The following is a 25,316-nucleotide window of genomic DNA, read 5'->3' on the forward strand; positions in this document are numbered from 1 at the left end:
GTCCCTCTTAACTGAGGATCAGCCAAGTTTTTCTGTAAAAATCCAGATAGTAAATATTTTACGATGGGCCGTGATTCACAATCCCTGCCTCGAGTGTTGGTAAGTTTAAACATAAGATGGAGTGTTTGAATTAGTTTCTTAGACACTTGAGTAGTCTCTGAAAACTAGGGCTTTGGAATTGGGTGGATGTAGGTTTGGCTTTGCAGTCCAATTACCTACTAAGTGATTTTAGGCACTTTGGTTCCTTAGTTGCTTATTTTATTTTTGTAAAATTGAGTTCAGGGGCACCCAACCACTGAGCTACACCCCCAGCCCTAGTTTGTATTTTTTTTAGAGACATGGTCTCACAGAGTTGCTTAGAGTCTTGCTTTTGCCGAGTTTGGCTTTGAACTTTCTGTCCTTCTGTCTCAGCCTCTAGAGCTGCTTGGATTTCAGGCTTTTTTAATTGCTTTTTTTTTTTTTTTTTTTTTGTAAATTGAAAATAATGGCAGTACTGAACTCACCCCCTTCCCAAGCTGCCCACAGAGCTGTTGTCAAAATGATCAAGCACAAGTCAGTTACCTACCCCAGAGCTGGGATGCTCTGTAAACAACAATAGTAGAATCGATACTGCTAACCAAGCTCATGGGGCGAAAGCAACATTTCCAAGAGCATAGATAAGATAATGCACTATATGTTAAAAAACAAAACTAGGTGAAAGGATTTTGAATGTTTTAGCCATAAAGAAATGATAAATGTTGGTGGAGATAGATATGTTTAACCTGTTTTAAACGTTAAACAATGTATATCAAAATATCACATGGAACCCCATAAATATGTACAACTTTTATGTTTTTATGTACCAGTTAAAAAATCCCTTCAAAGGGATCTGGAGAACATCAATAAACCTTTCCCCAGCATTGTCTTTGGGGAAAGTCTGAAGGGATTGATGGGATTTTGCTTATCATTGTTGCTATATCCTGGTGCTAACTTGTGACAAAATGAAGTTGTTTCTCAAAAAAAAAAAAAAAAATGATGCTTTGCAGTATTCAGAGGAAATATTTTACATTAAATAAACATCCTTTCCAGAACATTCCCTTCAGCCACCGAGTTAAGCTAAATAGCATGCATGGGGTCAGGATTGTCAGCATGGTTGGAAACCATGGTGAGGAGCGATTACAGGCCAGAGGAGCTGGACACTTCAGCTAATTAGTTCCTAGTGACCTCATCTTGATGCCTTCGTGGCTACTATGGTTACCACTGGAGTCTGAAAGGACTTGGCCTGAAGCCACCTACATGTCCGACATATGTTGCTTTCCGTAAGTAAGCTTTGTGGATATTTGTGAAGAATTAGCAGCTTTGAGGTTGAGGATGGGTATGTTGGTAAGACTAGAATGAGAAGTTTGCTTGAATAAACAAATAAAAAAAATACAAAGCACCAGTCCCCCTTTCTACAACACACACACACACACACACACACACACACACACACACACACTAATTGAGACAATTGAAAGTCATTCATATTAAAGTCCTAGGCCCGTGTTGCCACCCTGTTGTATAAAAAGCAACTGTGCTTAAATGAAGACAGACACAAGAGATACGATTCCCAGTTCTGTGCTTTCCTAGCTACCTGACAATGGGCAAGTTACCTAAACCGTGCTTCCTCATCTGTGTAATGACTAAGAATCAGTGTGCCAACTGTTTGTCTTAAAAGAGGCTATAAAATGCTCCTGTCTGGCCAGCCTTTACGGGCTGAGTCCAGCTCCGCCATCTGCACACTCTATAAACTTGTAAAGAAGAGGCTGAAGTCATGTCTCAGTGCCCCAGCACATACTGAGTCAATACTCCAGAGGGTTCTAATCTTGGGACTATTGATAAGGAGACAGGCAGAGAGGAGGATGAAACCTACTCAGTCCCCGTCATCTGTAAGAATCAGAGTCAGTCTTGGCCTCTGCCTGCTTTTAGGCAGGTGAGATCACAGTTCATTTACTTCTCTGCTCACACTTGTCCCCAGGGAAACTGCTCCAAGTTGTAAATTATGTGACAGATTTAGTGGTGACAACATGATTCACTCTGTTAAACCACACCATACCTACTTTGTAGTTGGGTGAAGAAATCTGCATTCCTTGTTGGGGATTTTGTTTGAGCATATGGAGAAAGCTCCCATCTGTACAATATGAGGCGCAGTGGGGAGGGGGCTGTTCACGTAACAGAGGCCAGGCAGGTGTGTACAGGGAATCAGGATAGTTTACTTTCCTCTTAACACTTCTTTCAAATAAAGAGCAGTGGAAGCCTGATGATAAATAATTGACACTTGGTGTTGGTGTCAAGGATATGATAGGAACTCGTGGGGACTGTAGCATGCTGGAAAACTCATACCTGACTAAAGGACAGTCACTTCTCAGTTCTAGCTGATGCTTGCTACTCAGGAATGTAGATTCCAGAGCAGCTATATTTTCTAGTACTTTATAAGAGAAGGGTGAAATCTGGATTTTGATGCTAAATCAACCAGCTTTTAAATGCTGTTAAAATCCGAATTTAAAAAGCAACAACATGGGCAGCCCTGGGCTTCCCTTGAGTTTATAAGCACTCTTAATGATAGCATGGGAAAGTTGTGAGGGGATTGGTAGTGTAGGCGAGTGCTCTTCAAATTGTAGGTGACATTTACCACAAAAGACTCTCCACAGAAGCAGCTTGCCTATTTATTCAAGTTTTTTTTAAAAAAATGTTTTTTAGTTGTAGTTGACACAATACCTTTATTTTATTTATTTATTTGAGGATCGAACCCAGGGCCTTGCATGTGCTAGGCAAGCGCTCCACTGCTGAGCCACATTCCCAGCCCTCAAGTTTTATCCTGTCCTTAAACTCCATTTATCAAGGAAGGAAAGTAGACAGACACCTTTAGTTTCTTTCAATTACAGGGTTATTTGATAGAATTTGCTAGAATTTACCATTGTAAATGAAAAGGTTTTAGAATTCATTCCAAACGCTTTATCATGAACATTGTTAACATTACTGCTTATTAAGCTTAGGAAAAAAAAAAGGAATCCTGACTTAAAAGATATTAGGCTCCTTGCTGGCCCTCCAGACCCAAGGATCTGGATTCAACCAGCCACAGACAAAAAATTATTTGGAAAACAAATTGCATCTGTATTGAACAGCCAGACTCCTTTTGCCTTGTCATTTCTAAACACAGTGTAGCAACTGTTTACATGGCATTCACATTGTATTAAGTATGGTAAGTGATTTAGAGATGATTTAAACATCAGGAGGGTGTGTACAGATTGTCATGCAAAAATGATATGCCATTTTATATAAGGGACTTTTGCATCCTCAGGGGTCCTGGAACCAACCTCTCATGCATGCCAAGATCAGTTGTGTGCATTGGCTCAGGGTAGATACACTGTCCTTGATTCCAGGTCTAGTGGGACAGGCATTCAGACCAGAAGCCAATCCTATGAAGGGAATGAACCATGCAACCTGAGATCACAGAGGCATGAAAAATAGATTGGTGGCCCGGGAGAGGATTATTCAAACTAAGAACACTGAAGAATCCACTGAGATTCCGGTTCTCATGGGTGAAGTCACATAGTCCCCAGACACCATGAATGAATAACGGAAGAGGACACAGCCCATTGTGGATGATGCCATTGGACTGGTGCAGAGCTCTGTGAGCCAGCCTCTCGATAAGCTACCAACGTGGGAGACGCATGTTCTCTGTCAGAGGTGCCTGTCTGGGGTGACGATTCCCCTTCTGGATGGCACAGTCTAGCACTTGTAAAATTAGCATATCAGACTAGTTAAGCCCCGTGGGTAGTCAGTAAGCTGAATTGATTGGTGGAATCAGCAGGGACTGGATATTTAGTGACTGATCAATAGCCACAAATTTAATGGTTCATTAGAAGAAAACCAAAGTAAGCAAAGGCACAAACCCTTTGGGAGGCCTTGGAATGCTCCTGTCTGCAGTAGGAGTCATTTGGGGCTTGGGGTTTTCAAGTCTTTTAAACAAGTTATTGGCCAAGGAGAGAAAGATGTATCTTTATTCTGTGTTTAGCGAGGGCCTCCCTCAAAGCAGGAAGGAGAGAAGAAGGGCAGATCTAGAAGACGCCTGCTGGCATCTGAGGGGGCCTGGGAAGCCGGTGTCTGGTGCATACTGCCTCTCTGAACAGATTCCTAGAAGGAGCGATGAGTGGGTTTTGACAGGAAGCCGTCTCCCACCTCAACTCACAGGCTTATTGCAAACGTCAAGATAACGTACAGAACACTTAGCATAGGGTCTGGTACCACATCGGCTTTATGTTGTTCCTGTGACAAATTGCCATAAATGCAGAGGCTTAACTTAAGACCAATTTATCTTACAGTGGCCTGGGAGAGGATTATTCAACTATCTTACAGTTCTGGAGGTCAGAGATCTGACCAGGTTCTCACTGGGTGTCAGCAGGGATGTATTCTTTTCTGGAGGCTTTAAGGAAGAATCAGTGTTCTTGCCTTTGCCAGCTTCTAGAAGCTTCCCACACTCTCTGGCTTGTGGCTCCTTTATCTTTAGAGCCAGCAATAGAGAGCTGAGTGTTTCTCATGCTGCTGTCTTTCTGGTCTGCTCTCTCTGGCTTCCCTCGTCCACCTAGAAGGACCTTGTGATGACTTTGGGCCCACCTGGATACTCTGCCCATCTCAAGGTCAGCGGCCTAGTAACCTTGGTGCCACTTGCAACCTTGTTCCCCTTTTGCCATGTAAGTGACATATCTACAGGTCCTAGGGATTCAGTTGTGGACATTTGTTGAAAGGGGCCATTATTCTGCCCATCATGGCACATAACGTGAAGTCAACAAATGGTCTCTACTCATTAAGCTCTACCCAGACATGGTGAATGGGGATGGGGCTTGTTTTTTGATTTGTTTTATTTGTTTAGTAAACTCTTTTTGGTTTTGAATTTTTTATTGGTACATAATAATCATACATAATAGTGGGTCTTTATTTTTTTTAAAGTAGTTTTAGGTTCACAGCAAAATTGAACAGAAAGACATATCTATCTCCTGTCCCCACACATTCACCACCTGCCACCACTGTTCACATCCCCTACCAGAGTGGTACGATACATATAGCTGATGAATCTACACTTCACTATCGTATGAAGACCATAGTTTATATTAGGAGTTGTCTTGGTGTTGTGCATTCTATGGGTTTGGATAAATCTGGAATGGCAAGTGTCTGCCATTTTAGTATCATAAAGAGTATTTTCACTGCTCTAAAAAGTCCTCTGTGCTCTGATTATTTATTTCTACCCTCATAGTTTAGGCCAAGATTCATGTCATGGGGTTCTTCCAGCAAATCCTGGTCTTAAGGAGGGATTGAGAAGCTCCTTTGAGCTGGGGTGACAGTGATTGGGTTGTTTTTTCCATATGGCTTTGACTTAAATCGGAGTCCTCTATTGGACTAGAAAGGGACAGGGCTTCAAGGAGAAATTCCAGGCCCCTGGGAGCTGCAAGGCCTTTGGGTGAACTCCGAGGAAGGCTTAAACATGCCTTAAAAAGCACAGTGTGGCCAGCCCTGGGAATCCTCGAGATTCCCATGGTCACGATGGTGACTTGCCTTCTTACTTGAGACAGCGCTGCTTTGCTCCGTCTAGAAAGAAGAGAAAAGGCACAGAGACCAATGGCTGTGCTTGAAGAAGGGAGAGCACTCCAGTGAAGAAAAGCGATCATAAGGCATCCCTGAGACACTAAGAAGATCCCAGTGACTGAATACCCTGCCCAGCTCTGTCTGGTGCCCAAGGGAACTGCAGTTAATTTAGCCATTTCCTGGTCAGCATCCCAGCTATACTCCCATCTGGGAGACCCATTGGGAAAACTCAGCTTGGAAGAAAACTCGAGAAGAAGCAGCTCCCCAGCCTGAGTGCCAAATCTAGAGCTCTTAGCCAAAGCGCTCCCCGAATCAGGATTCTGTTGATCCTTAGAAAGGGAGCAAATATTCATTTCTCTGAAGTTGAAGAACCACAGTTTGGAGGGTCTACATTTAGAGATGTTGATGCTTTATGATTGGGTCCTAAGAAACTCTTCAGGGACCAGGGCATCTTCTTGTGTCCTCACTAGTTTCCCCCAAAGGCCTGGGTACCTGAGCCTAGACTGACTGGTTCCTGGTGCTATCTTTGAGAGTGCTGGGAGCACTGGGACTGTCATGCCTTGAGCAGGTCAGCAGGACCAAAGTCACCAGCAGAGAAGGACCAGCCTTGCCCTGGTGCTCAGCTGCCACTTTCTGTCACTTGCTGATTTTTCTAACGCAGATGTTTCTTGCATCTTGCAGGATGGACTTTCCCACTTGTCATTTCTGATCTCCCTGCTTTTATTTCTCCCTTTTCAGGTTTCTTAAGCTTTTGGACCACAGTTCTTTAAAACTGAGTGTCATATAGAACCTATGACTTGGATATATGTTTTATCTAATCATCCATCCATCCGTCCATTCATTCATTCAACACACAGTCATTGAACATCCAAATGCTAGGAATGATGCTAGGTGTGTGGGGAGGGAGAGTTAAATAAGACAGTCTTATTCCTAAGAGTTTACCTTCTAAAGGGGAAGACAGGTGAACTGTGAGAGACGTCTAGAGAACACAGGTGATATGATCACCTGCAGAGGGAGCATCCTTGCAGGTCAAGGAAGCCTTCCTGAGGGAACTCATGCATGAGTTTTGAAGGAGAAATAGAAATTAGTCTTAGCAGACTGGGCCAGAGGGAGGGTAGGGAAGACATTCAGCTGGGAGAGACTTATTCAAAGCAATCTGCCTTATTCATATGGAAGTGAATAATTTTTCTGTGGCTCAAAACCCAAGTGCATTCCACCCAAGTCTCCCCAGTTTATTGGAGTTGTGTGAAGTTTTAGATGAAGTTTCATGTTTTCCCATGAACCAGAGGTGGGTAGCAATTACTTCAGAAGTGACATGTCTTTGGGGACTGGGCTGGCCAGCCAGCGTGCTCCTGGGCCATGGCATAATCTTTATTTTTAGAAGTGATTTCCAACTGGGGATGATTGAACACCCCACCCAGTCTCTCACCAGGTCCAAAGATTCACTCTTCCTTGGTGTCTTATTTCTGTTTGGGGTGGTGAGTATTTATGGAAATGAGCCAATGTGTTGGGTCAAGGCTGGCTTAAGTCTGTCCTTTGGGAGTGTTTCCCAGAGTCCAGACGTTTTATGTGGAAGGTGGTATTCCTGATGTTCTCTGTGAGATTGTCCAGGCATTCCATTGTCTGGGACATAATGGCAGTGGGGACTTCTTAGGCCCCATGTCAGCCCTTCTAGAACTTCCTCCTAGTAAAAATGACAAGCACCACTATGTTGACAAAGAGGTTTAGTTAAATTCAACTGAAGATATACTGTCTTAGCAATCATGGTGTACTATTTTAGGTGTGTAAGTCAAAGAAAGGAAATTAAAATGGGATATCCACTGTTCATCAGATACCCTATTGGCCCTTTCCTGAATTTTATCTCAAAGGACTCTCTAATGACCCAAGGATTTGAGTGTTATTAAGTGTCTTGTCCAGCCGTAGCTGGGAGGGGAAATTTAACCAAGAATCCAATGGCAATGTAATTATGTAAGTACCTTCTGCCAAGTTGCCTTCTACAGGCTGCTGATCAGAGCAGGTGTTTTAACTTCTGTTTTTTGGGCAAAATTCATGCTATTTTTATGCATCCTTTTAGAATTTTGTCTTCTACTCCTTCTTTGCCCATTGGGTGAGGACACCCAAAGGCCCAACCGGCTCTTTTCCTTAATATGAGAGGAAGAGTCCTCCCTCTCAGTCTTCATCTCGAATGCTTCTGTGAGTGCCGTCTGTCCAACTCCATAGGAATTGAATGATGTTGGGGTTCTTCTAATGATTTAGTGATGAGTTGGTTGGTCCCAATGCCAACTTACCTGAGTATGTTCCCAAGACACTGACCTGACCATCTTAGAAATACGGACTGTGAATTGCTCAAGGATGATGAAGAGTCAAGATGATGCTCATATCTGAATTCTAGACTGAATTCAACCCCAACCCAGCTTTACTGTTACTAGAAGGGCATGCTTCTGTAGCAGAGAGAGAAGGGGCGGAAATGGAGGCCAAGACCTAAAGAAATGGTGGTTGTCAGTTTGCTATGCTCTCTTAAGTCACCCTCTGCCTTTCTCTATGCTTGATGTGATACAGCCTCTGGGCTGTGCTCTTGTGGGATCCTGTCTCCTAGATGGGATCTACCTCTGTGGAAGTGAGTTTTAGTAACATCTTTTCCCAGTTAAAGAATCACAGAACGTTAGAACATTAAAGGATTTCTAATCTAACCAGTTTATTTTACAGATTAAGAGCCTATGATCTCAAACATAGAAATGGGCCAAAATCCAAACCTACATCCTGTTGATATTTCATATTAGGAGCGTGTTTGTAACCACCCACAGCGCTGTATCGTTCTATCTATTATCAGGGGCAAGTGACTTTATGTCCATTTTATCTTGCACTATTTCTGAGACAACCAGTCAGAGGCAACCCTGGAACTGGAACCCCAACCCCCTGACTTCTACTTTTGCTGGGTTTTATTTAGCTCTCCAGGTCTAAGCCCCTCATGATCTAGGGTAGCTGAAAACTGCTCTTTAGCCTGAGCCTTGGATGTTCAGGAGGAAGCTATAGAAAAGACGTATTATACATGAAGTCAGCGGGACCTTTTCAGAAATTATTTTTGTGGTTTTGCAAATGGACACAGTGACAGAAAACGAAAAGAAGGGATTGAAGAGAATTTGGAGGCTGTGGCTCTTTCCCTTTCATTTGTAGGAACTGTGGGGATGCAGTAGCTGTCAGAAGAGAGACTTCTCAGCCAATAAACTCCTCTGTATGGTTAAGCCAGGGCTTATGGGATCCAGCAAGGGTGGCAGAGCTGGCAGGCTGTCTTAGAGTTCCAGGCCCTATTATAGCAAGGATGGTGTTCTTAGGGAGCTGGGGAAATCCTGGATGCAGGGAAATAACAGCTGTGATCACTGTCACGGGTTGCTAGGTGTTTGGAGCTGATACCATTAGTATTTCCTACATTCTTGACCAAACACATCCGCTGTCTCAGGGGAAAGCCCCTGAACAAGCATTATTTTTGTTGCTGACCTAGTATCTCTCAAGAGCGTGATTTCTGGACAGCTGTGTGACACTGCCAGCCTGTCTGCAGAAGGGCCTCATTCCCAGGAACATCAGGACATCTGTGTCCTCCTCAAGTCCTCAACCTAGTGGGTGGGGAATCGTCCTTGTGCCGTGCAGGGGTGGGTGAGTGGCATCATTGCAGACCGCCATTGTCCTCTGGGCAAAACACACCAGTTGCTTTTAGGCTCCCCGGGGGAGTGTTCCGTTGCCACCTCACGAAGCCAGTGAAGGAGGAACAAAGAATTGGTGCCAGATGAGGCTAAGCTGGAGCATGCAGCAGGAAATCTGAATCCAATACCACCTCTAATGAGCCTGTTATTAGAGGCTCTTGGCAGAGCGAGGAAAATTGAATGCTAATGAAAAGCAGGTTCTGGGAATAGTTTAAAACTTAGCATCAACCCCATTATCTGCTCCCTTTGTGTCATGGAGGAGGATGATTCGCACAGGAGCTGGGCTTGCCACTGAAATGGGGACTCACGTGGATTTGCATGTGAAAGAACTGGGCAAAGATCGCAAAATTAACAGCTGTTTAAATAATTTGATGCAGAGGCTAAGGCTGAAGGAAATTGTAGGTTCATTGTTCAAGTTTTTAATTATCTCAACAGCTGGCCCTCAAATAGCCTGACTTTGCTGTCGGGTAGTGGAAGCCGTTGGAGAGATCTGGGTGAGTGGGCCTAGGGAAACCTGCAGTGTAAAGGAATTTCATTGCTAAGTACATCCCGGATGTACTTAAGTTGAAACAGAGGTGACCCAACGGTGTTGGAGAGTGTTTGGTTCTGTGGAGTTGTTGTACCCAGCCCTCCCTGGCCATTCCAATTCTCTATTGCTTTGTTCCATCTCCACTGTCAGGGGATGTAGAAGGGCAGCATTAACAAAGGGATAAGCACCCACCCTTGCACTGACTTGCTGTGTTCACCCAGTAGTCCTACCCAGACCAAGTCTTGCCCTTTCTGCTCATTGCTCTGGAAGCAAACCCTCAGGCTATCAGGATCTCAGGACTTCCATCTGTGTCCGACTCAGCTCCCTGTCTCTGGGATCTGGGACAGACATTGAAGCTCCAGAATATTCATGAGGGCAATAGGACCCAGCAGTACTTATTTGACATTCATTTGAATCAGTGCCTTGGCTAAAATCCCACATGTGGACAGCAGAGGTTGCATCTGCAGGGAGCTATAGGCTCTGGGATGGGTACATCGATTTCCATATCCTGTGCATTCCATTTATTTGCTAAGCTTTGGACAAATTTCATTATTAATTTGAGTAGATCCCTCATTTCTTCCAGGTCTATGTTCAAATGTCCCCTTATCACAGAAACCTTCCTTTGGCCACTTGAAATAAAATCATACTGCTTTCTCACGTGTTACTCTCCATCTCCTCCGACCCTCCACCTTGTCCTTACTACCACTTGCAATAGATTGGTCCACTGATTTGTTCTCCCACTACCATGTCCATTCCTTGAGAGTAATGGCTCTTTCTCTTTTGCTTATTGCACTATTGTTAGCATGTCCAACATGTGAGGCCTTTATTATATGCCCAGTAGAAATATGTGGGATAAAAGCAAGACTGGGAAGAGCTTGCTCTTTGGCACACTGCCAGCCTGTCTGTAGAAGGGCCTCATTCCCAGGAGAGAGCAAGGCACCCATTAGGGTTACTTTTCAATTCCTGATTTCTTTAGCCAAATTTATGGAGTACTCAGTATTAGGTATTGAAGAGCTCCATCCTACTCTCTCAAGGCTTATCAACTGATGGAGGATGCAGACATTTAAATTAAATCCATTTTTAAGATCCACTTCAGAAATCAGTCACTCCTGGGGGCCTTTCTTGAACATCCCTTCTGCCTCTTCGAACCTGGGTTAGGATTCTTCCTATGATTTTTCATAGCATCTGTGAAGAGCTTTGTCATGGTCCATTTGGAAACCAGCAAGCACAGTGCAGTATGCTTTCTCAGCCTTTCCTTATCAGAAAAGGCTTCATCATCAGAAGGATTGTTCCTTACTCATTATTGAATATAAATGTCTGATAGATAAATAATAGTCAATAAATATGAGTCAGCAATTATTACTGCTGCCTCTGTATGCATTCAGTAGCCAGCATTTATTTAGCTGTGTGTGTGAATGCATTTTAATAGTACCTGTTCTTCTGAAGGTGTGCAGGCTTAGAAACAGCTTTATATGATGTTTCGTTCTATCTTGCTATTCTCTATAATATTCTCCAATTCGGGCTCTCTTTGTGTTCTGGGAGATGCAGTCATTCAACTGGTATAGAATTTTCGCAGAGTTTTCAGGGGACTCCTTGTGTCCCCAGCTGTGAGTTGGAGCTCTGATTTATTTAAAAAAAATTTTTTTTGATGTGCATATGTCAAGAACTCTTAGAAGCCTGGAGTATCTATTTATTCCAAGAGGGGCAGTTATGGGAATTCTCTCAATAAATACTTGTGGGTTCGTGATATTTTGATGCTGCCACTTTGATGTGGCTGTTTTGATTCAGGGACATTTTGTCATGGCCTCGAAAGCAAACCCTTAGACATGCAGCAATTTTGTGTAGCTAAGAAATGTGCACAACAGGCACCCAGCCACATCCCAGGGCTCAGGGTTGGGTGTGTATGTTAACCTAATATTTGTGTGTTTTCATCTTGACGTGGCTGTTTCGATGCCTGAGGCTTTCATTACATCATATGGATCTTACCAGAATGTATGCTTTAAATATTTGCTTGTCTCACTTGAATACCGACCATGTGCCTGATTCAAATTTCCATGGCAGGAGGAATGCAAGCGAAGCAGAAGGCAAGGGGATCAACAATCTCAAGGGGACCCCGAGATTTGCCAAGGGCTGGCTGAGGGAGCACATTCGCCATTGCAGAACGCATGCTACCTCTGTTCTTGTGGGCTGTTTCCTGGTTTAGAGCTTCACATTACAGTACTGGCTGGAGAAATGTTTAAGAATGGAAAAAAGATCCCAATGCAAACACAGAAATATGGTCTCTCCATGTTAAACAGATCATTTTGATCATTTGCTCCTGCTGTCTTGCAAAAGTACTTTTCCTTCTGTTTCCCATGGTGATGGGAGGACGTGGTATTCACCGCTCACTGATCAGAAAGGCTCTGGGCTGCAGGCTGGGAGAACCAGGCCGTATTTTCTTCTTTAGGTGATCTGAGGGATCATTAAACACATATGCCAGGAGTCAAAGGTTGCCTCAGACCTTGAATAGATGACTAGAAACAGAGGCCATTAAGGGGAGATTGAGAAGTGTTTGTTCTGGCCAATGTTTTTATCTGAGTTTTCTACCAGATCATGCAGCATTATTTCCAACTTTAAAACATTTTGGTAGCAAGTATATTAAGTGGCCTGTTATTAAAAACAAAAACAAAAACAAAACAAAACAAAACAAAAAACTAAGTCATCATCTTTGGGTTCCGGATCTTAACTCTGGGACTGGAAACTCAGTTCTTGGTGTCTTGATGGAATGTGGTACCACTGAATAAGTTGCCCGAATTATATGTCACCTTTGCCATGAACTTGTCGAGAATGGTCTCTTCCTCCCGTTCCCTAGAGAAAGGAACTCCTGGGTGATGTACCATAAAAGCATGCCTGTGCTTAATTTTCACAAGGTGTAGGTACCAGGCCCTTCTTGCCACACTCCACACAGTTGGTGAGTGACAGAGTCAGGATTTTAAGCCACAGTGCTCTGACCCTGAACCCTCGCTCTTCCCGTTCTTATCAGTCTATAGATTGTCATGGGCTCCAAATGAGGGTCTGTCCAGTCTGTGATGAGACTATCTGGGGTGGGGGTAACACTCTGGTGTCTTGGAAGGCACTGTTCTGCCATCTATTGTCATCTATTCCGAGATGGAGGCCTATCATTCTAGGTATTAAGGATCCCCCCCCCGCCCCTCTTGTCAAATGAGGTGGTTGTAAATGGCAGTTGCAGAAGTGTATTAAGTTGTTATGTCTAAGTAAAAAAAACTGTCACCCCTCGTGCCAATGCCCAGGCTTAATTGTGGAATAGCATGGGCCTGGGCCTGTCAAAGGTGGACAAGGAGTAGCTGCCAGGGCAGCCTGGGTCCACCTGGGGTTTGTACAGAAATGGGCTGAGCTGCAGCCACAGATGGAAGGGACCAAAGTGCCTCTTAGATCCCTACATATTTCACTCTGTGTGGCATTGGCCTGTGGCCAGTTTGACAGTCCTCATTATACAAGTGACCTTCTAAAAGCCCCAGTAGACTGAACTTTCTTTTAGCTGGATAAGCTAGCTTTTCCTACAGGGTGTGGTGGGGTAAGGCTTGGGTTATCAGCCTCTGTAACTTTTCTGTGTCCAGGATGGGGAAGGCTAGAGCTTGGAGGCGTTTTCATCTTGGCCTAACTCAGGCCGTGACGCTCCTGAAATCACCATTTGGCTCTTATTTAAAGAATGAAAGAGCGATTGTATGCCTTCTTCTGCAAAGTGTCTGTTTAGTTCAGATATTCAACTTCTCTAGAAATTAGAGAAATGCAAATCAAAATGACTCTAAGATTTCATTTCACTCAAGTCAGAATGGCAATTATTGAGAATACAAGCAAGAATAAGTGTTGGTGAGGATGCGGGGGAAAAAGGGCACACTCATACATTGCTGGTGGGACTGCAAATTGTTGCACCCACTATGGAAAGCAGTATGGAAATTCCTTAGGAAACTTAAATTGGAACTACAATTTGACCTAGCTACTCATTCCTCAATCTATACCCAAGGGATTTAAAATCAGCCTACTATAGTGACACAGCCACATCAATGTTCATAGCAGCTCAATTCACAATAGCTAACCAGTGAACCCAATCTGGATGCCCTTCAATAGCTGAATGGATAAAGAAACTGTGGTATATACACACAATGGAATATTACTCAGCATTAAAAGAGAATAAAATTATAGCATTTGCAGGTAAATGGATGGAGTTGGAGAAGATCATGTGAAGTGAAGTTGGCCAATCCCCCAAAACCAAAGGCTGAATGTTCTCTCTGATAAGTGGATGCTGATCCATAATGGGGGAGTGGGGGCGTGGGGAGAATGGAGGAACTTTGGGCAAAGGGGAGGGAGAGGAGGGGAGGGGGCATGGGGGTATGAAAGATGGTGGAATGAGATGCACATCACTACCCTAGGTACATGTATGACTGCACATGTGGTGCGACTCTACATTTTGTACAACCGGAGAAATGAAAAGTCGTGTTCCATTTGTGTACAATGAATTGAAATGCATTCTGTTATCACGTATAACTACTTAGAACAACAGCAACAAAAACGAATGAAAGAGCTCAGGTTTTAGATCCAGACTATCTGGATTTGCATCTCCATTTCCTTTAGGCTTTGCAACCTTAGGCAAGTTAGTCTTTGTAAAATGGAATGGGGAGTGCATCTCCCCCACCCCCAGGATGAGCATGTGGGGTCTCTTGAAAACCTGACCACAGCTTGTAGTCTTCTTTTCTCTACTGCAAGGACCCAAGGAAATGGGAGTAAAAGCACCAAGCACATAAGTGCTCCAGATGTCCTACTGTCCTGCTTATAGGTGAACTGGAACTCAGCATGCCCTGCGTCACTCTTTTTTGGGGGGAGGAGGTGGTTACCAGGGATTGAACTCAGGGCACTTGACCACTGAGCCACACTGAGTTGCTTAAAGCTTCGCCTTTGCTGAGGCTGGCTTTGAAATCGAGATCCTCCTGCCTCGGCCTCCTGAGCCGCTGGGATCACAGGCGTGTGCCACCGTGCCCAGCCTCTGTCACTCTTGTTTTTACATGCCCAGCTGTGCCTGGGGGAGGCCCCTTTACCTGAGCCTCTGAAGCTGCACAGGGAGGTGCCCGCTGACTCCACTCACCACCGTCCCTTCTGTTGCAGTGCCAACAATATGCCCAAGCAGGTGGAAGTACGGATGCTTGACAGCCACCTCAGCTCAGAGGAGCCCAAGCACCGATCTCTGTGCCTGCGCTTGTGTGACAAGCTGGGGAAGAATCTCCTGCTCACACTGACGGTGTTCGGTAGGTGCCAGACACCATGTCACTCTCTCTTCTCGGGGGGCTCTCCTGGCTCTTGCTAATTGTCAAAATCAACTTTCTGTTACCAGAAAGGGAACCGCGTGCTCTGCCCAAGGCCTGTGGCCCAGGCGAAATCGTTCCCATCACCCACTCCAGCCATTTGTTCTGCTTTGGACTCTAGTAATCCTCAAGTGTCAGGCATAGGCTTGTCCTATGGGTGTGTTAGCACGCAGATCCCCAGGCTACACTCACGGAGACCATCTGAAGTGAGGCCCTAGGCTCTGCACCTTAGCAAACCTTCTAGGCGATTCCAAAGAAGGTGGTCAGTGGATCACATTACCCGCATCAAGGCCAGTGGCTGCAGGAAACCCCACTAGAAGGGCTCCCCAGGCGCCTTCTGCAGATCATTCACTGGGCACGTCAGCCAATGAGAGCAGCGAGCAAGAAGCACATGGTGAAGCATTGATCTGCTTCCTCTTCCTCCTGGCTTCAGGCCACATGCTGGGGTGGTTCTTCTGTGTGCACTGTTGCTAAAATCTTGGTCTTCAGGTTTCCAACCAGGGTTTTTTTAAAAATGGGGATAAATGGCAGTTTCTTGCAGTGACAGCCACATCATTTCTCTTTGAAATCCCTCCCTTGTTCTCCAGCCCTCACTTAGCAACACAGAGAGGCAGATGACGGCTCCTCCTCCCCACCCCTCACACCCACCCACACACCCTCCATCTGTGGCCCAGCGTGTGAGCCAGTTATCCTGGATGCTGGTGGACCAGGGTCAGGATGGGGAATTTGCCATGGCTCATTTCACTGAATAATAGGAAAACCATAAGTGTGGTTGGATTTTCCAAGGGTTTCCCTGCATGTAAGCGGATCTCATTCATCCTAGGCCTTCAAGTTGGACAGTACCATTTCCACCTGTAGAAGAAAACGTGACCAGGCCTTCAGCCTCATTGGTCTGTCCACATTCTGGAATTTACTCCCCAAACCTCACATCTGGAAATGCCTCCCCTCCCTTCCAGCCCGAGGTGCTGTGACCTCACCTGTGGGTTCCACAGCCGTGTGTAGGGTGGGCCACCCTTGTCAGGGGTCTGAAGTTTTGCTCGGGGGGGATCTGTGGGTTTGTGAGGCTAAAGCCTCCTGCCAGCATCTCTGCTGGATGGGGTTCCTCCCACAGTCTATATTTTCAGTGTCCTTGAGCTCCCATAAGATCAGCAAGTTCAAGGATCGTGTAAAAGGACAAACAGGGAGGGTGAGCTATAGGGAAGTTATTGGAAGCCCCCTGTCCCCCGCCCCCTGCCCCACCAGGGGACAAAAAAGGAACACATAGTATTTTGGTCAGTCATGTTCATCTTATCTGGCCTTTGGTTAAGAAGGAAGACACATGCTTCGTGCCAAGTTGTGTGGCCACACCTGGGCTGGGAGGAGAAGCCATATGGGGCGCTGTGAGTTGTTTCTATGCATGAACAGTCAATATCTTCAAAGATGGTGGAACCAGGTCTTCTTTTTAGCTTGCATAAAGCCTTGAGAAGGCTCTCCTGCCTCTCCTGGAGCTGCCTGTTGGAACAGTTAGCACTCCCCAAGGGTCTCTTGCTAATTGTCAAAATCAACTTCACTTACCTCGTGCTTTTATTCCATTTTATTCATCTTCTAATAAGGCAGAGCATGAGAACATTGAGTATCATTGAAGTAAGTCCTACAACTATTTATTTGACTGTGGCAAACCATAAACTCAGTCTGCCCCCCACTTTCCTTCCTCCCAGGTGTCATCCTGGGGGCAGTGTGTGGAGGGCTGCTTCGCCTGGTGTCTCCCATCCACCCCGATGTGGTCATGTTGATCGCCTTCCCAGGGGATATCCTCATGAGGATGCTAAAGATGCTCATTCTCCCTCTCATCATCTCCAGCTTAATCACAGGTAAGCCTCTCTCCCTTCGGATGGACAATGGAGATTTTGAATTGACTGAAGAATCTCAGTTTGGTTGAGTAAGCAAATGTCTGTGTCATTTCACTTTAGAGCCTCCTTTTCCCAGTCTCTGAAATGGAGATAAGCAATCCTAAAAAAAGAAAGCGCTTGCTCTTTGTTGGTGGACCCATCTTTCCCTGTAACAAGACAAGAAGGAAACAACTGCGTGTTCAAAGGGGTGATATCTCTAGTGATTTTAAGTTTTGACATGCACTTTTCTCAATTTTCTAAATTGCGTTTTGTCCAGAAACTGATAAAAGTGAAAGATGGGAAAGGACACTGTATTATTTAACTTGGCATGGACGAAGGTGCGCATTAAAAATAAATGAAATGCTAGACATGAAAGCCCTTTGAGTTTCTCAGAACCAAGATATCCTTAATGGATGTCATCATGGTTGCTTTTTGTTTTTGGCTAAAAGAATTCATGACTTTATTTGAGAGAATTATTTTCCTCCCTCCGTGATTGTTTTCTCCTGCCACGTCCTTTTGTTCAAGCAGGGAATACGTTAGTGTTTAAGACTTGCTCTGAGTGAGGGTGGGCACCTGGGCCTTCATCCAGGTGACCTTGAGGAGTTGCCTTTCTTTCTGCACTGATCGCCTTACGAAGGGAATGAGGCTCCAGCAGCTCCAAGAGATTGAGATGCTAAGCCAAGGTTTGCTGCACCATCTCGCAGTAGGTTGACCAGTGAGCCCACTGGGCAGAGGGCTGGGGCTCAGGATTGAGTGCTCAGAAGCTAACCAGAGTCACATCATTCAGCCCTGGATTAAGTGAATCTGTTTTTTTTTTTTTACCTCCAGTGTTTTCCAGCAAACAAGAAAATGATTAAAAAAAAAAAATTCTTTGCTAAGAGATGACCAGCCTGGTAAGGAAACCTGGCCTCCATCGCCCAGAATTAGACTGTAGGTTGTAAAGAGAAGTAGGTCGTAGGTGGGTCAACTCAATTCAGAGAAGTTTGCATCAGTGACTTCCTCCCCCACAGCAAAAAGAACGGATCCCCCTGAAAAGGGCTCCATCCTCTGCCTAGTAAAAGCAGGAACTGAAACCAGGAAATGGACAGTTTGAAGAAACAACTAGAAAAAAACCCAGTGAAGGCTGGAGTTTTTGTGACTGGCTTGGAATTTTCTCTCACCTCCCTTCGTAGAGCTGAGGGCCACAGCCGGTGGCTGCTTTGCCAAATGCTCTTCAAGTCCTTCATGAGGATCAGGGATGAGGACCATCAGCCTGCACCTCAGGGAGATGAGAGAGCTGTGCTCAATCCCTGTTCTCCTCTCTGTTTCAGTGGCCAGTCATGTATTCCAAAGAGACTTTGAGTATAGCATTGGGTCGACCAACCTCTTATTTTCCTAAATAAGGACCTTAAATAATAATAATAATGATAAATAAAGTGAACACTGGCAGGTACCAGCACCATCACTCCACAGAAAGGTACCATAAGGCCACAGAGTAGAAAGGGCAGAATGTCAGAATTTAAGATGGAATAGATTCAACTTTAACTCACGACCAATAAACATGTCATGACCGGCCACTTGCAAACTCTGAACTGTATGATCCCTAACTCTCTCCAGTTCTCCAAGAATCTCAAAAATATCCTTGGAAAATAGAATTGTAAATTGTAGGATAGGTCAGCTGTTTAGTGGTTGGGGTGTAGTTGACCCCTGATGCATATGAGTAACAGGGAGCCAAGGCTTAGAGACGTGCAGATGTGGAGCCTTAGCAGAAGCTTGGCAGCATTAATCCTTCTGGATTTCTTTTCCTCCCAGGGTTGTCGGGCCTGGATGCTAAAGCTAGTGGGCGCTTAGGCACGAGGGCCATGGTGTACTACATGTCCACAACCATCATCGCCGCCGTGCTGGGGGTCATCCTGGTCTTGGCCATCCACCCTGGCAATCCCAAACTCAAGAAGCAGCTGGGGCCGGGGAAGAAGAATGACGAGGTGTCCAGCCTGGACGCCTTCCTGGATCTTATTCGAAATCTCTTCCCGGAAAACCTGGTCCAAGCCTGTTTCCAACAGGTAACCTGAGGTTCTGATTTTTCTCTCTTCTCCAAACTTCTGAGTTATCAAGGAACTTCGAGAGAGGCCATTTCCAATGAACCAACTCTGGGTAGCAATTTTCTTAATATTTAATTATCTCTCTCCAGGCCCAGGGATTGGATGAAGTGGTCTGGGGCAGTATCTTGGGATTAGAGTCTCATGGTTTTTTTTGTTTTTTTTTTTTAAACCTTCCCTTTTCTCCTGCTCTCTTAGTGTGTGTGTGTGTGTGTGTGTGTGTGTGTGTGTGTGTTGGTTTCTTCTTTAGTCTCTTCCTTCCTTTTCTGCTCTTATCTCTGAGTTGTGCCTGAGCATATTTTAATCAGTCTTGTTTACAACCCTCTGAAGCCTAGTAGTTCTCAATCTTGGCAGTATAACAAAACCCCGTGTGGCACTTTAAAAAAGGTACAACTACCCTGCAGAATCAGAATTTTAAATCCATCTTTAAGATGGATGGGTGGCTCAGATATTTTTTTTTTAAAGCTGTGGAAATAGCACATGCGTGGATTGTGTAAAGTTTAAACAGTATAAGAGGGAGATAAAATAAAAACTAGAAGCTCCCCTCCCGCACCCTAGAGCCACTTAGGTTGAAAATTTGTTTCTTTCCATATATTTTTTTTTTGCCACATATGCATGTGTGCCTGAACTTAGAAGTTCAACCCAAGTGCAGTGTGTTACATGCACCTCTTTCTTTTTCGTGATTGTATAATATTTCTATGGTGTAAATTCCTAGAAGTGAAAATGCGCTGCCAGAAATCTTGGTACTTTGAATTGGCTGGATATTGCAAAGTAACCTTACTGAAAAGTGTTGAACTATGTATTCCTGCTGACAGCACACATGATTTTTTTTTTTAAACTGTGACTTTTAAAAACAGTTAATTCTGCCAAGTAGAACCACTGAATAACCACTGAATCAGCTGCCTAGACTCTACTGGCTTATTTTCTGTCCCCAAGGCCAGAAACTTAGGTTAGAACTTACCCAAGTTCCCAGCAGCCTAGGGAGGGGCGAGGTGACAGCCACTGAGCCTCTGTCAACCATTTCCAGGGAATCACAAAAGAAGGAACTTAGGAGACAGAAGGAAAGTCTGTGTTCCCAGTTGACCCCAAGATGCAGTTGCCAACCTCTGCTGAATCCAGAACACATGTGTTCTCTGATTTTAGATGCTATTTTACAAAGAAATGATAATATTTGAGTGACAGATATGCCCATTATCCTGACTCGATCATTACACGGTGTGTACATGTATCAAAACATCACATCGTAGCCCATAAATATGTATAATAATTATGTTAACTAAAAACAAAGTAAAACAAAAAAAAATGCTAGTTTGGTGGTACATGTAGCATGGACCTGTATGCGAGGAAATCATTCCAAGAGGAGAAGTATAATGGGAACCACTAGAATTAGACTGGAGAAGAGGGTGCTTTCCGTGACCCCCCACCACTGTGTCACGTGCTTGCCCAACCGCCAGCCAGCTTAGAAAGATGAAATTACTTGCTTTGGAGTGACAGACGCAATTGGCTGCCAAGTCTATCCTGAAGATTTTGGAAGGAGCCCTCTGGAACTTCTGGAACTGTAGCTCCTGGGAGCTGAGCTAGGAGGAGACTCTGGAGGGTGGGAGAGTGGGAGGCACCGGGAAGGACAGAGCTGGGCCTCCCTCCCTCCTGTGCCTGCTGTGTGCCTCCAGATGCACTTCCTCTCAGTCTGGAAGGCAGGCCCACGAAGCAGTCAAGCCCTTGGAGCTGTGGTTCCGATCTTAAAATGAATTTCTGTGATGTCCGCTGGGCTCATCCTCAGGGACCTCTCTGGCTGGTAGACCGTCTTTGCAGATAGCTGTCCATGGCAAAGGCCACCGTCTGTGACCCTGAAATAGAGGAATGCACTATTCTCTGCCTCACCCTGGCTGGGTCCTGCCCTCCAGTGACCAAAGTCATCTGAGAACTGAGCTTTAGTCTCTAACTCAACCCAGGATTCGAGTTCCTTTCTGTTCGTAGGACCTGAGGAATAATAGTGTAGAATCCTTTACCTCCTTTAGCCTGAGTAGGAGGAGGGCCTTGGAGGAGAGGAGGCCATTCTTATACAGCAACATGGCATTGCAGAGAGAGGGGGCAGGAGAGGCCCCTCTGTGAGTCACAGCAGGAGTGTGTGATATGCAGGTCTCCAGTGGAGCAGGCTTCCTGATCAGAGAAACAGAGGAAGAAAGGGAGCTGTCCCCAGTGAAGGCTGTCTTACCCCAGGACCTGGCTCACTGGAGTCAGGCCTGGGTCTCTGAGAGCAGGGAGGCTTCTTGGTGTTTAGGACTGACTGGACCAAGGTGAGGTTTCCAAGGGAGCAATTGGCTGTGACGTGTAGCCTGGCAGCACAGCTCCAGTCCAGCAGGAGGCCACGCAGGATCTTTTCTTCCAGGGAACTCAGCCAATGCCTGTGGGCCCTCTGCTCAGCATCGGATGCCACAGGAATGAGAGAGGAGGGTGCAGATCCAGGGAGCTTATGCATATCCAGGGGGAGGGAGAGAGCCCCAAACACGTGTCAGGTGAATACACAGGATAGGTGCCTTCTGAGGGCCGGATGACGTGGGCTGAGTAGTCACTAGGGGAGATATTTGAACTGAACCGACAAGAAATCAGAATGAGCTGGGCCTGTGGGAGGCTGGGAGGAGAGCCTTCCGAGCTGAGGCAGAGGCCAGTGGGTGGTGTTTAGAAAGGAGAAGGGAGGCCAGCGTGAGGCCACTGTGTAGGGAAAGAGCAGGAGAAAGCCCAGCACAGGGGGACCTGGTAGGCCAAAGTCAGGTGTGGGTTCTTCTAAGAGGGCTTGAGCCAGGGAGGTGACTGGTTTTCTATTTAAAATAGCAAGAAGAATAAAATAATGAATCTGGCAGTCATGGAACTACAGGCAGCTATAACCGTAGATGGTAGGTAGCCGAGAAGGAAGGTGAGTGAGTGAGTCCGGAGGCGTGTGTGTTTGTGTGTGTGTGTGTGTACTGGGGATTGGGCCCAGGGCACTCTACCTCTATGCTACACCCCCAGTCTTTTTTTTTTTTTTTTTGAGACAGAGCTTCCCACTAACTTTCTGAGGCTGGCCTTGAACCTGGGGAGTTGCTGGAATTCAAGGCATGCACTGCCACACCCGGTGATTCTGCAGCAATTAAGCTGGGAGGTGAGGGTGACCTGGACTCAGGTCGACTAGAGCTGGTACTCATGTGGGGTTGTCCACCCCAGAGAGGGTCTATGTCTCCGGGACTCAGGCAGAGGACTAGGTCTGTGTTTCAGTGTTCCCGTGTCTTCAACTTCAACTTCATTTCCTGGCCTTGCTATTTGGAAGCTGAATTTTGGAGTCAAACATAATACCTTTTGACCCCTATTTCCGTCACTAACTAGCAATCTGCTCTGGGGTTGGCCACTGACAGGGGCAGTAGGTGTCAAACCTGGAGCGCCTGGCCTTCTACCTGATCCCTGCAGCCACCGTATGCTGGGCCAATGACTATGGCGACCTCTAACACCAGCCCTGGCTTCCTTTTGCCTCCTCAAGATAGGCTGTCAGTTTTCTTTCCTGGGAGCCTGATTCCACTCTGTGGCGGCTCCCCCTCTGACCAGTCCTGTGTCTCTCTTTCCTACTGCCATTGCCCAGAGCAAGGTGCCAGTGAGCTGCCTCTTCTCTCCTTGCACAGCCGGACCCTGCCCTAGCGCCTGGGCCAGGCTGAGAACACAGCACCCGACTCATCTTAGAGAATGCCGCCTCCCTCTCTCCCATTTTATCATCTGGTCAACTCAGCGCTGTCGGGCCCAGCGGCAGGAGGATTGGGTCTGCCTAGTCTAACACACAGAACGGGTAGAAGGAGCGACCTCAATCATGGTCAGGCCATTTGAGCTCAAGCCCCAGTTCTGCCAGTGACGATGACGTCTGAAGATCCCTTGGCTTCTCCACGCGTCCTCTTTCCTATCTATTCAGGTTCAGCCATCTGTCACCTTCTGCATGCCAGCTCTGACATTCTAGGATTCTGCCTGCGTTCTATTTTCATACCCTCGGAGGTGGTGCTTTTGGGGGCTCAGATGTGAGTTTTCACAGCGGTCTGCGTGCAAGGTGCCTGACACCTTTAAAAATAGGGCCGCTGCCCGGATATCGAGGAACGGCATGGGAGGTGGGAGGTTCCTTGGGGGCCATCTGCATTTAGTGACGTGGGGGAGCACTGAGCTAAGGACAGTGGCCAGCACTGCCCAGAAAGAGCAGGTTTTCTCTCACCGAACACAACATTCAAAATACAAGCACATGCTCCTGCTGTGGTGGCTGCGGGCAGCTGTCACACCTGGGGTCCAGATGGACACCCTGGTTCTGGAAGGAATCCAAAGTGAGAGTTGGCTTTTGATGACTGTCCGACGGGCAGGGAGAACCACCTCGCTGGGTCTCCAGCTGGACATTTGATATTGTCCCTGAGGCCCAGAAGCACAATCATGGTAAAGAAAGACACCCATCCCTCGACTTTCAGCTTGTATTCTGTCGCACAGGACAAGCTAATTAACCAATCCTGTAATTATCTTGAGATAAAGACAGTTGTATCCCACCCACGGTATGTGTGTAATAAAATACCATTTCTTAAATACAAACATATGAAATAGTCTCCAATTCTCATAACCTTGTTTTGGCATTTCTTCATTATTTTTAACATATGGGACCCTTAAAATCTATGAGTGGTGGGGCTTTTTGTGACCTTTCAGATCAAGTCTTATCTGTGTGCTTCTTTTTTTTTTTTTTTGTTCCTCCATTAGATTCAAACAGTGACAAAGAAAGTCCTGGTGGCACCTGAGTCAGAGGAGACCAATGCAACCAACGCTGTTGTCTCCCTGTTGAACGAGACTGTGACGGAGGCTTCCGAGGAAACTCAGATGGTTATCAAAAAGGGCCTGGAGTTCAAGGACGGGATGAATGTCTTAGGTAGGCAAACTGATGGTGGGGGTTCCTGGCTCCGGGGAGGTGCCTCTGCTGGCTGGTCGCAGCCTTTCCTGCTCTCAGCAGCTCCACCTCCCTCACACCTTTTCAGAAAACTCTGCTGACCTCTAGGTGGAGCAGGAGGCTCTCTCTCTGGGGAGCAACCTGAGTCTCTCTGGGACTGGAAGCTGATAAGAGCAAGGGGAACCGGGCTAGCAGTCAGGTGTGGGAAAGAGGAGGGGGCTGACATTCGCCGGGCACATTCCCTGCCTCTCTGATGTTGGCAAGTAATCTTATCTGAATCTCCATGTTATTCCGTGACACATGCATTTCTTTCGCTGCCTAAGTGTTGTTTGGTGCTGCCTGTCTGTACCAGTGCTGTGCTAGACAAGGTGTCCTCCCGTCTGTAAACAAATGCAAAGCTACCAGTATCTTGGAGTATTGGAGTAGAGCCCCAGGGGCTTTGAAGATGGTCTGTTTAACTTTCTGGGATTCCAGGGAGTGCTTACCGCCAGCCAGGTGCCTTCTTAGCATTCCATCCCGGGAGTTCTTTGCAGCTGGCCAGACCTGGGTTTGGACCCTTTGTGGACCGGTTACTAGTTCTCTGACTTGGCACAAGTAGCTCCACTTTTCTGAATCTCTGTTGTAAAATGGAGATGGGATTATCATTTTCTTTGCGGATCCTTGTCAGGGTCACATGAGATTGTATATATAATACACAATAGTGCCTGCATGTGCTCCATTCAGATGGACTATGATCCTTAATGAAAGTGGCTGAAGCCGGGTGTGGGGGCGCACACTTGTAATCCTAGCAGTTTGGGAGGCTGAGGCAGGAGGATAGCAAGTTCAAAGCCAGCTTCAACAACTTAGTGAGGCCCTAGCAACTTAGTGGGACCCTGTCTGTAAATAATAAATGACAAGGACTGGGGGTGTAGCTCAGTGGTAAAGCACCCTGGGTTAAATTCCCAGTACCACTCCTGCCCCCTACAAGTGGCTAAAGAGCTGAGGAGCTCAATCAAATGCACCCCCACAGGAGATGAGATCTCCCCCAAGTTGGTAGTTATACCTTGACCAGTTTACTCTGCACTCCCTCACATTATGGGGCATGCTCCCCTTCATAATCTCCACCCACCACTAGAATGGAGTCCCTAAAGAGGAACATTTGATCATAAGAGAAATGGGGAATCTGGTTTTCTAAGCCAGGTCTTCCAAATGACACTTTGAAGAAATCAGTTGAGAGCATTTAGATCTCAACTATCTCGGGGGGCAAATGTTCCAT

General features: G+C 46.0%; 1 protein-coding gene across 1 annotated transcript in view; it reads left to right on the plus strand.

The window, feature by feature from the left end:
- Slc1a2 (solute carrier family 1 member 2) overlaps positions 1-25,316 on the plus strand; it is a 115,177-nt gene that overhangs the window by 39,490 nt on the left and 50,371 nt on the right. The window contains exons 2-5 of the mRNA XM_026405123.2: positions 14,989-15,128; positions 16,883-17,035; positions 18,845-19,095; positions 23,878-24,043. Coding sequence (XP_026260908.1) covers positions 14,989-15,128; positions 16,883-17,035; positions 18,845-19,095; positions 23,878-24,043 — 710 coding nt within the window. The remainder of the gene's footprint in view (positions 1-14,988; positions 15,129-16,882; positions 17,036-18,844; positions 19,096-23,877; positions 24,044-25,316) is intronic.

This window comes from Urocitellus parryii, chromosome 4 (assembly GCF_045843805.1).
Source record: "Urocitellus parryii isolate mUroPar1 chromosome 4, mUroPar1.hap1, whole genome shotgun sequence".
In the NCBI taxonomy this organism is placed as follows: domain Eukaryota; kingdom Metazoa; phylum Chordata; class Mammalia; order Rodentia; family Sciuridae; genus Urocitellus; species Urocitellus parryii.